Below are 13855 nucleotides of genomic sequence, written 5' to 3'. Positions count from 1 at the left end.
GTGGGAGCCCCAAAGCCTGGGGTCTCTGTGTGGGATGGACTGTGCCTGTCTAAATATAAGGGAGAATCCAATTTTCTTCTTGAAATTTCTTCCTCTGTTGTTTTAAAGTAAAGACCTGAAACAGTTATTCCTGTCTCCAGTGATATATTTGAATCATCACAGTCAGTTTTTTCTGATTCTGATTAGTGTTGATCTAGTGAGAGTAAATGGTCTCAGCAAAATGTCTCCCTTTGGGGAAGGAGAGCTCCTGGAGCTACTGTTTATGGTAGTAATGCCGTGGGTTTGTTTACATGAAGTACACTGAATCAGAGCGAAACTTCTTTGTGCATCAGCCTCAGTCTTATGTATGGACTCAGGATGAAATTCAAGGGGCTTTTAAATAGGGTCTAAAGAGTGCAGAGGCTTGGTGCTGGCTCTTTGCACAATATGGATTTCGCTTGGAGCAGTAAGATTTCTAGTAACTGTGTCCTTCTAAAGTTTGATAATAAAACATAGCCCAGTAGTTAGCTCTGTTTGCTGATTTCTGCCTCCAGGGAGCCGCTCTGAAGTACCTGCCTTCGATTCTGGAAGACGTGTTTGGGATCTTCGACTCCTCTGTGCTGGGGTAAGGGATACTTTTCTCCTTCTTTCAGCCAATGCACCAAGCTCAGTCACTCTCTCTCTGCAGAGTGCCATGTGTATTTGTAAAGGGCATCCTGTATGTCTGTTTCATCCCCCTGCCACCCAGGCTCACCTTCCAATAGTCCTGCAGTGAGATCCTCTTCCTGCATTTGTGACATCACATTCCACTGATGCAGGGGCGGCTCTAGCTTTTTTGCCGCCCCAAGCACAGCAGGCAGGCGGCCTTCGGCGGCTTGCCTGCGGGAGGTCCCCGGTCCCGCAGATTCAGCGGCGCGCCTGCGGGAGGTCCCCGGTCCCGCGGATTCAGTGGCATGCCTGCGGGAGGTCCCCGGTCCCGCAGATTCAGCGGCACGCCTGCGGGAGGTCCCCGGTCCCGCAGATTCAGCGGCATGCCTGCAGGAGGTCCCCGGTCCTGCAGATTCAGCGGCATGCCTGCAGGAGGTCCCCGGTCCCGCAGATTCAGCGGCATGCCTGCGGGAGGTCCCCGGTCCCGCAGATTCAGCGGCATGCCTGCGGGAGGTCCCCGGTCCCGCAGATTCAGCGGCATGCCTGCGGGAGGTCCTCGGTCCTGCAGATTCAGCGGCATGCCTGCGGGAGGTCCCCGGTCCCGCAGATTCAGCGGCATGCCTGCGGGAGGTCCGCCGGTCCCACGGCTTCATCGTACCCGCCACCGAATTGCCGCCAAATCTGTGGGACCGGTGACCTCCTGCAGGCATGCCGCCGAAGGCTGCCTGACTGCTGCCCTTGCAGGGACCGGCAGGGCACCCCCCGCGGCTTGCCGCCCCAGGCATGCGCTTGGAGCGCTGGTGCCTGAAGCCGCCGCTGCACTGATGTATATTTAAAGGTGATGTCAGTAAATTTACACTGCAGGATCAGTGAGAGCAGGCACAGGGTCAAGCGTGGAGGACAAAGGCCTGGTGTAACATAAATAATTCTGAGCTGGGGCAAAGGAAATAAGGTGACAGTGAAGACAGGTGATTCTCCCAGGAAAGGGCCTCCCAGTGAGTGGCTATCGCACTGTTTGCTGGGTGGGGAATGGAAATGCTGCATCCAGATGGGGAGTGCAACAGGCAGGAGTTGTGGTAGGAGGAGTGGGAGCTATTTCAAAAAGGTGGTTACTGAATCCAAGTGAGATTGATTGATTGATTAAAAAAGAGAGACTATGTAAATTTTAAATGTGCTCAAATGGCACATAAAATGGTTTTCTCAGTACCCGCTCTGCGAACTTTCCCTGGGGTTTATCTGTCTTGCATATCATCATCAGTTAAAAAGTTCCACAGGCCAGATGCTGCCATCAGAAATACCTATGCAGCCAGGGATCTTCAGTGGTCTTGGGCAGCTGTCACTGACTGGAACTTGATATACAGCCAAGGAGGAAGAGCTCCCTCTCTTCTTATCTGTGTTGGCTCTGCAGGATTAATAGCAGTAAAAAGCAGCAGAAACTGATTTCCATCACTGAAGTCAACAGATCAGACTCTGAATACTTACCAGGAACAGAGCTGTTGAACAAGCTGCCACCATTTTTACACATTTCATTTTTCAGAGTTTAACTGCGATTTAAAGCGAAATAATTAAAATGTCCAGAAAGTCAGGAAGTAGTTCTAGAGTCTACAGTAACGTTCTCTTCTGCGGGTGGCAGTCCGGGATGTTCTACAGCAGGGGTAGGCAACCTATGGCACGTGTGCCAAAGGCGGCACGCAAGCTGATTTTCAGTGGCACTCACACTGCTGGAGTCCTGGCCACCGGTCCGGGGGGCTCTGCATCTTAATTTAATTTTAAATGAAGCTTCTTAAATATTTTTTTAAATTTGTTTACTTTACATACAACAATAGTTTAGTTATGTATTCTAGACCTATAGAAAGAGACCTTCTAAAAACATTAAAATGTATGACTGGCACTCAAAACCTTAAATCAGAGTGAATAAATGTAGACTCGGCACACCACTTCTGAAAGGCTGCCGACCCCTCTTCTACAGTAACATTCTCTTCAGCGGGTGGCATTTTTTGGTACAACATTTAATAACAGCCAAAGACATAATTTTAAGCTCCACATTTAACAAGAAAAGCCACAACAGAGAATGTCTTTCTGTGATTTCTTGACTCTGTCAGTTTTCTTTTATAATGGACTAGGTTCAGTTTAAGGCACAAAGAAGGTATTGGCATTGCCTGTCTTAAAAAACGGCCCCTCGTAAGAGATGGGAGGAGTGACCAGTTCAGAAACGTACAAACGCTGAAGGGGGCTTTTATGTGGGAAACTGACTTGCAACCTTATCTCTAGAGGTGTGACCAACATGCCCAAAATGTCTGCCATCCTCCCAAAGCCCACGCACCCCATTGCTCCCCTGATCCAAGCTGCCGGTCAGCCCTCAGGCTCAGATCTATACACTCTTAGCAGCCCTTCCCCCTCATTTGCCAATCTCACCTGTGGGAAGAAGTGCAGTCAATACATGACCTGTCATCCATTTTGAATTCTTCCTCAAAACAGAGACAGCTGCTGGTGCAGCGAGTAGCCAGAGCAGGAAAGTGGCTGAGTGCTTTGGGCTGGAGTATACACCCAGCAGGAGAAGGATAGTGTAGCTTGAAGATCCCTGGGATTTTACCTATCCCACCTCTATTCTGGAGATTTTACATATTATCACCTAACCGAGTCCCCTTGCGTCTGGGCTTTAGGTGCTTGCTGCGGGATTTCATTGGGAACCTGCCCCCTCTGCGCCTGCTCAAGCAGAAGCTGCAGTCCCTGACGGACATAGTCAACAGCAAGATCTTCCAGTTCTATGGTAAGTGGGGGACATCAAGGGGAGCCCCCCATCACAGATCCACAGGGCCTGATCTATGCCCAGCATGTAAACAGTCCCTTGGCAGTGACCCTGTTAGTGTGCCAGGCCTCGAGAACCCACACAATTCACAGGGCAGGCCCATGGTCTCCAAGACTGGGCCTTTGGGTACCTGCAATCACTCTCTCCCGGCAGCAAATCCAGCCAAGCACTGGAATTGGTTACCTAGGGAGGTAGTGGAATCTCCTTCCTTAGAGGTTTTTAAGGCCTGGCTTGACAAAGCCCTGGCTGGGATACTTTAGTTGGGGTTGGTCCTGCTTTGAGCAGGGAGTTGGACTAGATGACCTCCTGAGGTCTCTTCCAGCCCCAATTTTCTGAGAGTCTAAGGTACGGAGGGAAACTGAGGCACACATAGGCTTCATAAAAGTATTACAGAAAATTCAGGGTAAGGTTGGAATGTGCCCTGCTGGAAGGCCCTGAGATGTCTGTGATTTCCCTCTTCTCCACTTGGCAATGTTCCAAGCAGCACGAGTGCTTTGGGATCACTCCTTTCTCATCATCTGGTGCCACTAGTGACCACATCGTGTAGAGGATGAAGGGCTGTGTTTGGAAAACAGTGACTCAGAAAAGCTTTCCGGACACGTGGTAGATAGCCACTGTATTGCACTGTGAGCTCATGTTCAGTTGGCTGACAGAGCAGATGGGATCCTTGGACATGCATGGCAAGGCATATCAGGTAGAAGTAGAGCGGTGGTATTACACACTACACGGCATCAATGTAACCTTCTCCCAAGTGGTGTCAGCACCACGGGGTTCAATATCTAAGGGTGCCTCTTAAAATTATAAAACAAAACCAGCTTGAGCCCTCATCCAGAAATCTGGGGGAACTAACAGCCTCTCCAGGGCACCTCTCAGAGGCAGTCCTTCCCCACACACAAGCACTGAGTCTGTGTACAACATAAAAGCAAAACTGTGGTGAAGTGAGAGGGAACACAGCATTGATTTGGGAAAACAGCAACCATGACTCAAAAGTACGCAAAACACCCATCTTGCGCTCTATTGGGCAGTAGGCCTTTTGCCTCAGTTTCCCACCTAGAAAGTCCAATGGATGAATGTCCGTTTTATATGCCACTCCCCCTTTCCTTCCACTGTATCCCACTCACGGGTTGTTTGAGTCCCAGAGTCCCTGGGGTTCATCCAGGTGCATTCACCTTCCGGCCCCGGGGGTGGGCTAGTGAGGCCTCTGCCACTTGCTGCTGCTTCTCATTGCTGTTGCCTCTACCACTGCTCTGCTGTGTCGTTTGTCTAGTCCAGTCCAGTCCGACAGCACCACAGCCACACAGCCCAGCTCTTAGTAAGCACGGCTCTAGGGTCTGCTGGGCAGGGGAGAGCCTTTGCTGCTGCATTTCTACGTGTGCTGCATTTAGCTGCAAGGCCCTGCTCTGCGGCTCCGCCACCTTGCCCAGTTCTTACCGATTTCAGCAGGAGTGATTGCCCTGGGCAGCGCAGCACCCCAGTGCGGCTGCCCGCTCTGCATTAGACCACCCCCGCAGTGATTGCCCTGGGCAGCGCAGCATCCCAGTGCGGCTGCCCGCTCTGCATTAGACCACCCCCGCAGTGATTGCCCTGGGCAGCGCAGCACCCCAGTGCGGCTGCCCGCTCTGCATTAGACCACCCCCGCAGTGATTGCCCTGGGCAGCGCAGCACCCCAGTGCGGCTGCCCGCTCTGCATTAGACCACCCACGCAGTGATTGCCCTGAGGAGAGGCACAGACTCTCCAGGGAGTCAAGTCAGCTCTGTCCTTAGACACTGAAGAGGAAAGGTCAAATGGTATCTAGAGCACCTGACCTGTCTCCCGCCCATCCAGCTTTCACTTGGCAGTGGCTCACTACAGGGCCGCCCAGAGGATTCAGGGGGCCTGGGGTCTTCGGCGGCGGGGGGCCCCCGCTTCGGCGGTAATTCGGCGGCGGGGAGTCCTTCCGCTCCGGGACCCGCCGCCGAAGTGCCCCGAAGACCCATGGCAGGGGCCCCCTGCCGCCGAATTACCGCCGAGGTCCCGGCACTTCGGCGGCAGGTCCCAGGGCGGAAGGACCCCCCGCCGCGGGGCTTCGGGGCACTTCGGCGGTGGGTCCCGGAGCAGAAGGACCCTCTGCCGCTGAATTGTCGCTGAAGACCCGGAGTGGAAGAATCTCCGGGGGCCTGGGCCCCACGAGAGTTTTCCAGGGCCCCTGGAGCGAGTGAAGGACCCTGTTCCGGGGCCCCCGAAAAACTCTCGTGGGGGCCCCTGTGGGGCCCGGGGCCTGGGGCAAATTGCCCCACTTGCCTCCCCCCCGGGCGGCCCTGGCTCACTACCTCACGCTTAGCAGGCCAGGTTCTACTCACAGGGACCCCTCAATCAGGGCATATTAAGTCTAACTCTTCTTCGAGTGATTGCCCATATAGATTCCAATCAGGCGTGTGCGCGCCGCGTGCACAGTCGTCGGAAACTTTTCCCCTTAGCAGCTCCCATCTGGAGTGGCACCCTCATGGGGCTGAATATATGTCTCTGCCGACCGAGCCCCTGCTCAGTTCCTTCTCACTGCCAGTGACAGCTGTTGGAATTGCGGTCGCTTGCAAAATAGCACGTGCTTCCCTTAGCGTATCTTCTAGTTTGTAGCTATAGTTTCCAGTTCGCAGGTAATTAGTTATAGTTGTATATAGTTGATAGGTAAGTTTTGGGAGTGGGGATTACCCCAGTCCCTGACCCCTCTCTTGGGTTCCGGGGCATGCCTCGGTGACCCCCACGACTCGTGCCTGAAGTGTCTGGGGGAGGCGCATCAAACGGAGAGGTGCAAAATCTGCAGAGCTTTCCACCCCAGGATAAAGAAAGAGCCTGATTTCTGTCTAAAACGCCTCTTGATAGAGTCCACTCTTCGCCCCCAAACTGCCGCAGACCATCGGGACCCGGCACCGAGCGCGTCCATGCAGAGCGCCCTGCCCTCCATACGCGACATGGTGCCAAGGAAGGACTCTGGTCTAAGAGACCCTCAGCGGTGGTGCTCCCCAGCACCGCAGGCTGCAGAGACAACCCCACACTGTCAATTCAGCACCGGACACTCAGCACCGGTCCCCAGCACACTACCCATCAGTGCCACCGTGGTCATCATGGTCGAGATCAGTCTCATCAGACTCTGATGGGGACTCCTTTTACTCCCGTCACAGCCAGCACAGATCTGACAGGTGCCGAAGTGAGGCAGGAGTGGTACCCTGGGACCCCCAATCACAGCCACCTGCACAGTGGCCCTTTTGGACCCCCTGGACTTATCACCAGGCTCAGGGGTCCTTGTCCAGGGGCTCCCAGTCAGTGGCCTCTGAGACCTGAGCACCCCTGCTGCCTAAGGACCGACCCATGCCACGGGGATCCAAGATCATGTTGGCACAAGGCCCATCAACTGTCCAGGCCATCACCGCCGAGATGACGTTGGCACAAGGCCCATCAACTGTCCAGGCCATCACTGCCGAGATGACGTTGGCACAAGGCCCACTGGCCATTCAGGCCACTGCTGCAACAGCGTCAGCACAGTGCCCACCGCTGAGCCAGGCCTCCATCACCGGGACAACAGTCAGCGTAGAGGCCCCTAGCACTGACCAGGAGGAGGTCAGAGAGCTAGAGGGTCAGGAGGACCCTGTGCCGCCTCTGCCCTCATCATCCTCGTCCCCAGACAAGGCGGTGGCAGGTGCATCTACCTTGGGTCCGCCCCCGGTAGACCACAGAGCTCACCAGGACCTACTGCGGAGGATCACACGCAACATGGGGTTGCAGGCAGAGGAAGTAGTGGAACCTGAGGGCCCCATGGTGGACATCTTGGCACCAGAGGGGCCATCCAGAGTAGCTCTGCCCCTGATAAAAACAATTCAGAGCAACATAAATACTCTGGCAAACCTGATCCCGCCTACTGCTAAAGGCATGGAGCGTAAATACTTCATGCCCTCTAAAGGGTACAAGTGCCTGTTCTCGCACCCGCAGTCATGTCCCTTGTAGTGGCTGCAGTTAACGAGATGGAGAGGCAAGGGCAGCAGGGACTGACTCCAAAGGCGAAGCGAATGGGCCTTTTCGGCAGAAAGGTCTACTCAATGGGAGGCCTGCAGCTGAGGATAGCCAACCAACAAGCTATCCTCAGTAGATACAACTTCAACTCGTGGGCCTCCATGTTGAAGTTTAAGGAGCTGATACCACCAGACTCCAGAGCTGAGTTTGTGGCTATTATTGATGAAGGAAAGGCAGTGGCATGGACCTCTTTGCAGGCCTCACTAGATGTGCGTATTCTGCGGCCCGCACCCTTTCCTCCGGAATAGCCATGAGGCAGGGCTCATGGTTACAAGCATCTGGGTTGCCCCCTGAAGTGCAGCAAACCCTGCAGGACTTGCCGTTTGACAGGGAAGGGTGGTTTTTGGAGCAAACGGACTCCAGGCTGCACAGCCTAAAGGACTCCCGGGCAACTATGAAATTGTTGGCTATGCACATCCCAGAAACCCAACGCAAACCTTTTAAGCCTCAACCACAGCAGCAATGCCCTTATCCTCCAAGCCTTCCCATCCCCCACCCAGGCAGGGCCAGGGCCTGACCAAGCCATCATCAGACTCAAAGCAGGTCTTTTGAAGGTGTGCCCGAGGATGACACACCTGCCTCAGCACCAGATCCTTCCCCATTTCATGAACCGTCTATCCCACTTCTACCATGCCTGGTCCCAAATAACCTTGGACCGCTGGGTTCTTCACATGGCAGAAGTGGGATATTCTCTCCAATTCTGCTCCTCCCCTCTCTCCCACCCCCCTTCCGCGTTCCTCTTCAGGGACTCTTCTCAGGAGCAACTCCTTCTCCAGGAGATGCAGGCGCTCCTCGCCATGGGAGTGGTGGAGGAGGTTCCTCAGGGACAAGGGATTCTATTCCCAATACTTCCTAATCCCCAAAGGGGGGTCTCAGACCCATTCTAGACCTGCAAGGACTCAACAAATTCATGGTAAAGTTGAAGTTCCCCATGGTCTCCGTGAGTACAATTATCCCCTCTCTGGATCCAGGACACTGGTATGCCACCCTCGACATGAAAGACGCATACCTCCATATAGCTATTCGGCCTGCACACAGACGATTCTTAAGGTTTGTTGTCAACCACAAACACTGTCAGTTCACAGTCCTCCCCTTTGGTCTGTCGACAGCCCCCCGAGTGTACACCAAGTGCATGTCGGTCGTAGCAGCCTTCCTTCGCAAGAGACAGGTGCAGGTATACCCCTACCTCGACGACTGGCTTCTCAGGGGGCTCTCCAGGGAACAGGTGGAATCTCAGGTCCAACGGGTCAGATCCACTTTCAAAACACTTGGACTCCTCCTCAATGTGAACACGTCAACCTTGTCACTCTCCCAAAGACTAGAGTTCATCGGGGCGGCGCTGGACTCGGTTCAGGCAAGAGCGTTGCTGCCACAGGCCTGATTCCAAGCGATGACAGACATTATTCAAGGCCTCAGGTGACACCTGACCACTACCACACGGGGATGCCTGAGTCTCCTCAGCCACATGGAAGCCTGCACTTGCGTGGTCTGGCATGCCAGACTGAGGCTCAGAACTTTGCAGGCATGGCTCACTTTGGCCTATCGCCTAGGGCATGACAGCCTGGACTCAGTGGTCACCGTGCCTCAGCAGGTGCTCGAGTCCCTCTGATGGTGGCTCGACCCTCAGGCAGTGTGCAAGGGAGTCCCCTTCAACAGCCTCAAGCCCTCCTTGTCCCTGGTAACAGATGCGTCTGGTCTGGGATGGGGAGCACACTTGGGAGACCTCCAAACGCAGGGCCTGGGGTTGCAGGACGAACTCTCACTCCATATCAACATCAAGGAGCTGAGGTTAATACGACTGGCATGCCAGACCTTTCAGGCCTGACTACAAGGACAGAGTGTGGCAGTTATGACAGACAACACCACCGCCATGTTTTACATCAAGAAGCAGGGTGGAGCCCGCGCCTCCCCTCTGTGTCAGGAAGCCCTCCAGCTATGGGAGTTCTGCATAGCCCCCTCCGTTCACCTGGAGGCGTCCTATCTCCCAGGAGTGCAGAACGAACTGGCGGACCACCTCAGCAGATCGTTCTGCAATCACGAGTCATCCCTCTGCCCAGATGTCATATACTCCATCTTCCAAAAGTTGTCGTGTCCCCAGGTCGACTATTCACCATCCGGAGCAACAGAAAGTGCCCAATGTTCAGCTCCTTCCAGAAACACAGCCCAGGCTCGATCACAGACACGTTCCTGCTACCCAGGGGAGGCCGCCTGCTCTACGCCTTTCCCCCGATTCCTCTCACACACAAGGTCCTGCTCAAGGTCCACAGAGACAGGGCGGAGTTAATTCTGGTGGCACCAGCGTGGCCTTGACAACACTCGTACACCATGCTCCTGGAGCTGTCAGTGGACAGCTGATCATGTTGCCACCCTTCCCGGACCTGATCACTCAGGACCATGGGCAACTTTATCACCCGACCTCCAGTCCCTCCATCTCACGGCCTGGAAGCTTCATGGCTAAACCCCATGGAGCTCCTGGGCTCGGACCCGGTAAGAGAGGTCCTATTCAGCAGCAGAAAACCCTCCACTAGGGCCACATACCTAGCAAAGCGGAAAAGGTTCACATTCTGGTGTGCTCAGCATCGCACACTTCCACTCCAGGCACCCATACTGCTCATCCTGGAGTACCTGCTGCACCTGAAACAGCACGGTCTTGCAGCATTGTCCATCAAGGTGCACCTTGCAGCCATTTTGGCCTTCCACCCAGGAGCAGCCGGATGTTCAATCTTCATCAACCCTATGGTTGCCCGCTTCCTCAAGGGCCTGGAGTGGTTACACCCACATATTAGACTACCGCTCCCTGTGTGGGACCTTAACCTGGTCCTCTCCAGGCTAACAGGGCCTCCTTTTGAACCACTGATGACTTGGTCCCTTCTCTACTTGTCGTAAGGTTGTCTTTCTGGTCGCCATTATCTCAGCAAGGAGGATGTCGGAATTAAAGACCCTCACTTCTGACCCCCCCTACATAAGGACAAGGTACAACTCAGACCTCACCTGTCTTTCTTTCCCAAGGTGGTGTCACATTTTCACACCAACCAGGACATTTTTCTGCCTGTCTTCTTCCCTAAGCCTCATGCTAATGTCTGAGAACAGAGGCTCCACTCTCTGGGTGTCTGGCGGGCGCTGGCCTTTTACATCAAGCACACAAAGCCGTTCAGGAAGTCGAACCAGCTGTTTGTGGTGATTGTGGACAGGATGAAAGGGCTCCTGGTTTCATCTCAGAGGATCTCATCATGGATCATGTCCTGCACCAGGATGTGCTCTGAGCTGGCCAAGGTTCTAGCCCCGGCCCTTATAACACACTCCACAAGGGCGCAGGCATCTTTGGCAGTGTTCCTGGCCCAGGGTCCAATACAGGAGATCTGCAGGGCAGCAACGTGGTCCTCAGTCCACACGTTCCTCTCATTATGCTATCATCCAGCATGTCAGAGATGATGCAGCATTTGGCAGAGGGGTGTTCCAGTCAGCGATTCCATAACTCCGACCCCACCGCCTAGGTAGGGCTCGGGACCTAATTGAAACTGATACGAGCAAGCACTCGAAGAAGAAAAACGGTTACTCACCTTCTTGTAACTGTTGTTCTTTGAGATTTGTTGCTCATGTCCATTCCAAACCCGCCCGTCTTCCCCGCTGTCGGAGCAGCCAGGAAGAAGGAACTGAGGAGGGGCCGGGTCAGCAGTGGCATATGTTCAGCGCCATGAAGGCGCCACTCCAGGGGCTCCACAGCCAACCCGACAGGTACCACTAGGGGAAACACCTTCCGACGACTGTGCACACGGCGCACGCCCCTATTGGAATGGAAACGAGCGACACATCTTGAAGAACAACAGGTACGAGAAGGTGAGTAACCGTTTTTCTGCCCCCCTTTAGTCATACAATAAGGATAATATTTCATTACCCTGCCTCCAAGGTTTAAGTGAATGTTAACACAACACAGCCAAAGCTGATCATCCTGGCAAAGCAGGTGTGTCTGCTCATTAGATCTTTTCCTCCAGTTCTTCAGTAGATGGCGGGAGACAGCTCATTCAGACCACTGGCTTGCAGCAGTGAGACCATTTCTGGGATGCTGTGTCCAGTTCTGGTGTCCACGCGTTAAAAGAGATGACGCTGACAAACTGGAAAGGGTTCAGAAAAGAGCGACGAGAATGTTCTGAAGTCTCACCTCTGAATCAGAGACTGAAGCAGCTCAGGCTATTTAGTTTATCCAAGACAAGAGTAGCACAGGAGGTGACTTGGTCAGGGCCTGTAAGTACTTAGATGAGCAGAAGATTTCCGATCTTGCAGACAAAGGCAGAACAAGGTCCAGTAGCTGGAAGCTGAAACCAGACAAATTCAGTATAGAAATAAGAGGCACATTTTTAACACTGAGGGAAATTAACCCTGGAACAGCTCTCCTAGGGATGTGGTGAATTCTCCATGTCTACAGTGCAATTAAACACTCACAGCTGGCCCATGGCAGCTGACTCAGGCTTGTGGGGCTTGGGCTGTGGGGCCTTTCATTGCGGTGGAGACCTTTGGGCTCAGGCTCTGGGACCCACAAGGGGGAAGGGTCACAGAGTCTGGGCTCCAACCTGAGCCTGAACGTCTGCCCCTCTCTGGCCCACTCCCTCTCCAGAACGGTGAGGTGTCTGTGTTCCCACCCCACAACTAATATCTCTGTCTGTCTGTGCAGAGTGTCGGGAGATGCTGCTGCATACGACAATCCCCATCCTCCAGGAGCTGATTGCGAAGGGAGAGGAGGAGGAGGCTTGCATTGAGCTGCTCAGCAATATCCTGGAGGTGCTGTACAAAGCCCAGAAGGTAAACCCCCCATTACCCTAAGCACTGGCTGTCAGCCCTGTCCAGCCGTGGTGTTGGCCTCACAAGGTTAAATGGGTTTGAGCTAGGCTGAACACAAAGCTCCCTTGTGGAGACAAACACTGGGGCTCAGGCTGGCATTCCCCCTCCCTCTACAGACCTAGGGGGACACGGGGGGCATAGCAGGGGTTGCTGAGCTGTTGTGTAACTAGCCAACTGTCCCAGGCAAAACAGCAGCGGAGGTCACCCATTGGCTGGCTGCTGTATAGACACACAACAGGAGACAGTCTGTGACATGGAGAGCCGACAGTCTAAATAGACACGACAGACAAAGGTGGAGAGGAACAAAGGGCTATTAGCATTTGGCCCAGAGAGATGAAGTGGCTTGCCCAAGGTGTCACATGGAGGCTGTGGCAGAGTCAGGAATAGCACTCAGAGTCTCCTCTGAGAAGGAATGAGCTCCAGACTGGCTCCCCTCTGAGGGTCAGTTGGAGCTGCTGTCTTCAAGGACCATGCTCAGTTTTTGTCCTTTTTGGTCTTGGCTCAGAGAGCTGCCTCTCACACTAGGCACTGCGATATCTGAGCCCTGCCAAGTTGTTACCGAAATATTGGGTTTGTTTAGCTGAGAGCTAATAACAGCTTGATAGGGATAAGGAAAGATTGCTTTATTTTGCAGAAAAAAGGAGAGTTCTGTACTTAGGTACAAAGAACTCTGCTTTATACAAACTTTCTAAACTTTTTATATATTTTTAGATAAAGATTATGCTGTGTTAACATTTTATTGGTGTTTGCTAGATTTTGTGAAACTGTTATTTGGTTAGTGAAAACCGGCTTGGAGCTAGTTTTTTTTGCTTTAAGGTAGAGGAGAAAAGACAGTTTAAAAGTTTAGGTTCTTCTTCGAGTGATTGCTCCAATGCATTCCAGTTAGGTGTGCGCGCCGCGCGTGCACGGCTCTTCGGAAGATTTTTACCCTAGCAACTCCGGCGGGCCGGCTGGGCGCCCCCTGGAGTGGCGCCGCTATAGCGCTGAATATATACCCCAGCCGGCCCGTCCGCTCCTCAGTTCCTTCTTCCCGCCCGTGACGGCAGTCGGAACTGTGGAATGCTCAGTAGTCCTCCACATCCCTAGCTCTCTCTACTGGTTTTGTATATAGTTCTTTACTGTTAGTATAGTTAGTTTTAATAGTTAGTTAGTTTAGATAAGGATAGGGGGAGTATTTTCTCCCTCCCCCTCCCCGGTGCGGGCTCATGCCCAAGGCACCGGGCTTTAAGCCCTGTGCAACGTGCCAGAGGCCTATGCCAGTGGGTGACCCTCACGGCTCCTGCCTCCGTTGCCTGGGCGAGGCACACCGTACAGATGAGTGTGCCATTTGTTCGGCTTTTAAGCCGCGGACGCGTAAGGACAGAGACAGTCGCCTCAAGCAGCTCCTTATGGAGGCGTCCCTCCAGCCCCCGGCACCGTCAGCGCCGGCACCGAGGGCTTCTTCGGTGCAGAGTGCACCCGCGGCACCGACCGGCGCCGGCACCGTGGCCACAGTACCTAAACCGCCGCCGAAGACGACCCGGCACCGCTCGCTCTCG

General features: G+C 53.8%; 1 protein-coding gene across 4 annotated transcripts in view; it reads left to right on the top strand.

Moving 5' to 3' along the window:
• The window catches only part of LOC123370842 (dedicator of cytokinesis protein 2-like), a 336056-nt gene that overhangs the window by 161217 nt on the left and 160984 nt on the right, over positions 1 to 13855 (top strand). For all 4 annotated transcript variants that reach the window (XM_045017656.1, XM_045017657.1, XM_045017655.1 and 1 more), the window contains 3 exons: positions 534 to 604; positions 3291 to 3397; positions 12151 to 12278. In XM_045017656.1, coding sequence (XP_044873591.1) covers positions 534 to 604; positions 3291 to 3397; positions 12151 to 12278 — 306 coding nt within the window. The remainder of the gene's footprint in view (positions 1 to 533; positions 605 to 3290; positions 3398 to 12150; positions 12279 to 13855) is intronic.

The sequence above is a fragment of the Mauremys mutica genome, chromosome 5, assembly GCF_020497125.1.
Source record: "Mauremys mutica isolate MM-2020 ecotype Southern chromosome 5, ASM2049712v1, whole genome shotgun sequence".
NCBI classification, from domain to species: Eukaryota; Metazoa; Chordata; order Testudines; family Geoemydidae; genus Mauremys; species Mauremys mutica.
Note: the sequence above shows the minus strand (reverse complement) of the source record. Positions and strands in the feature narration are given on the sequence as shown.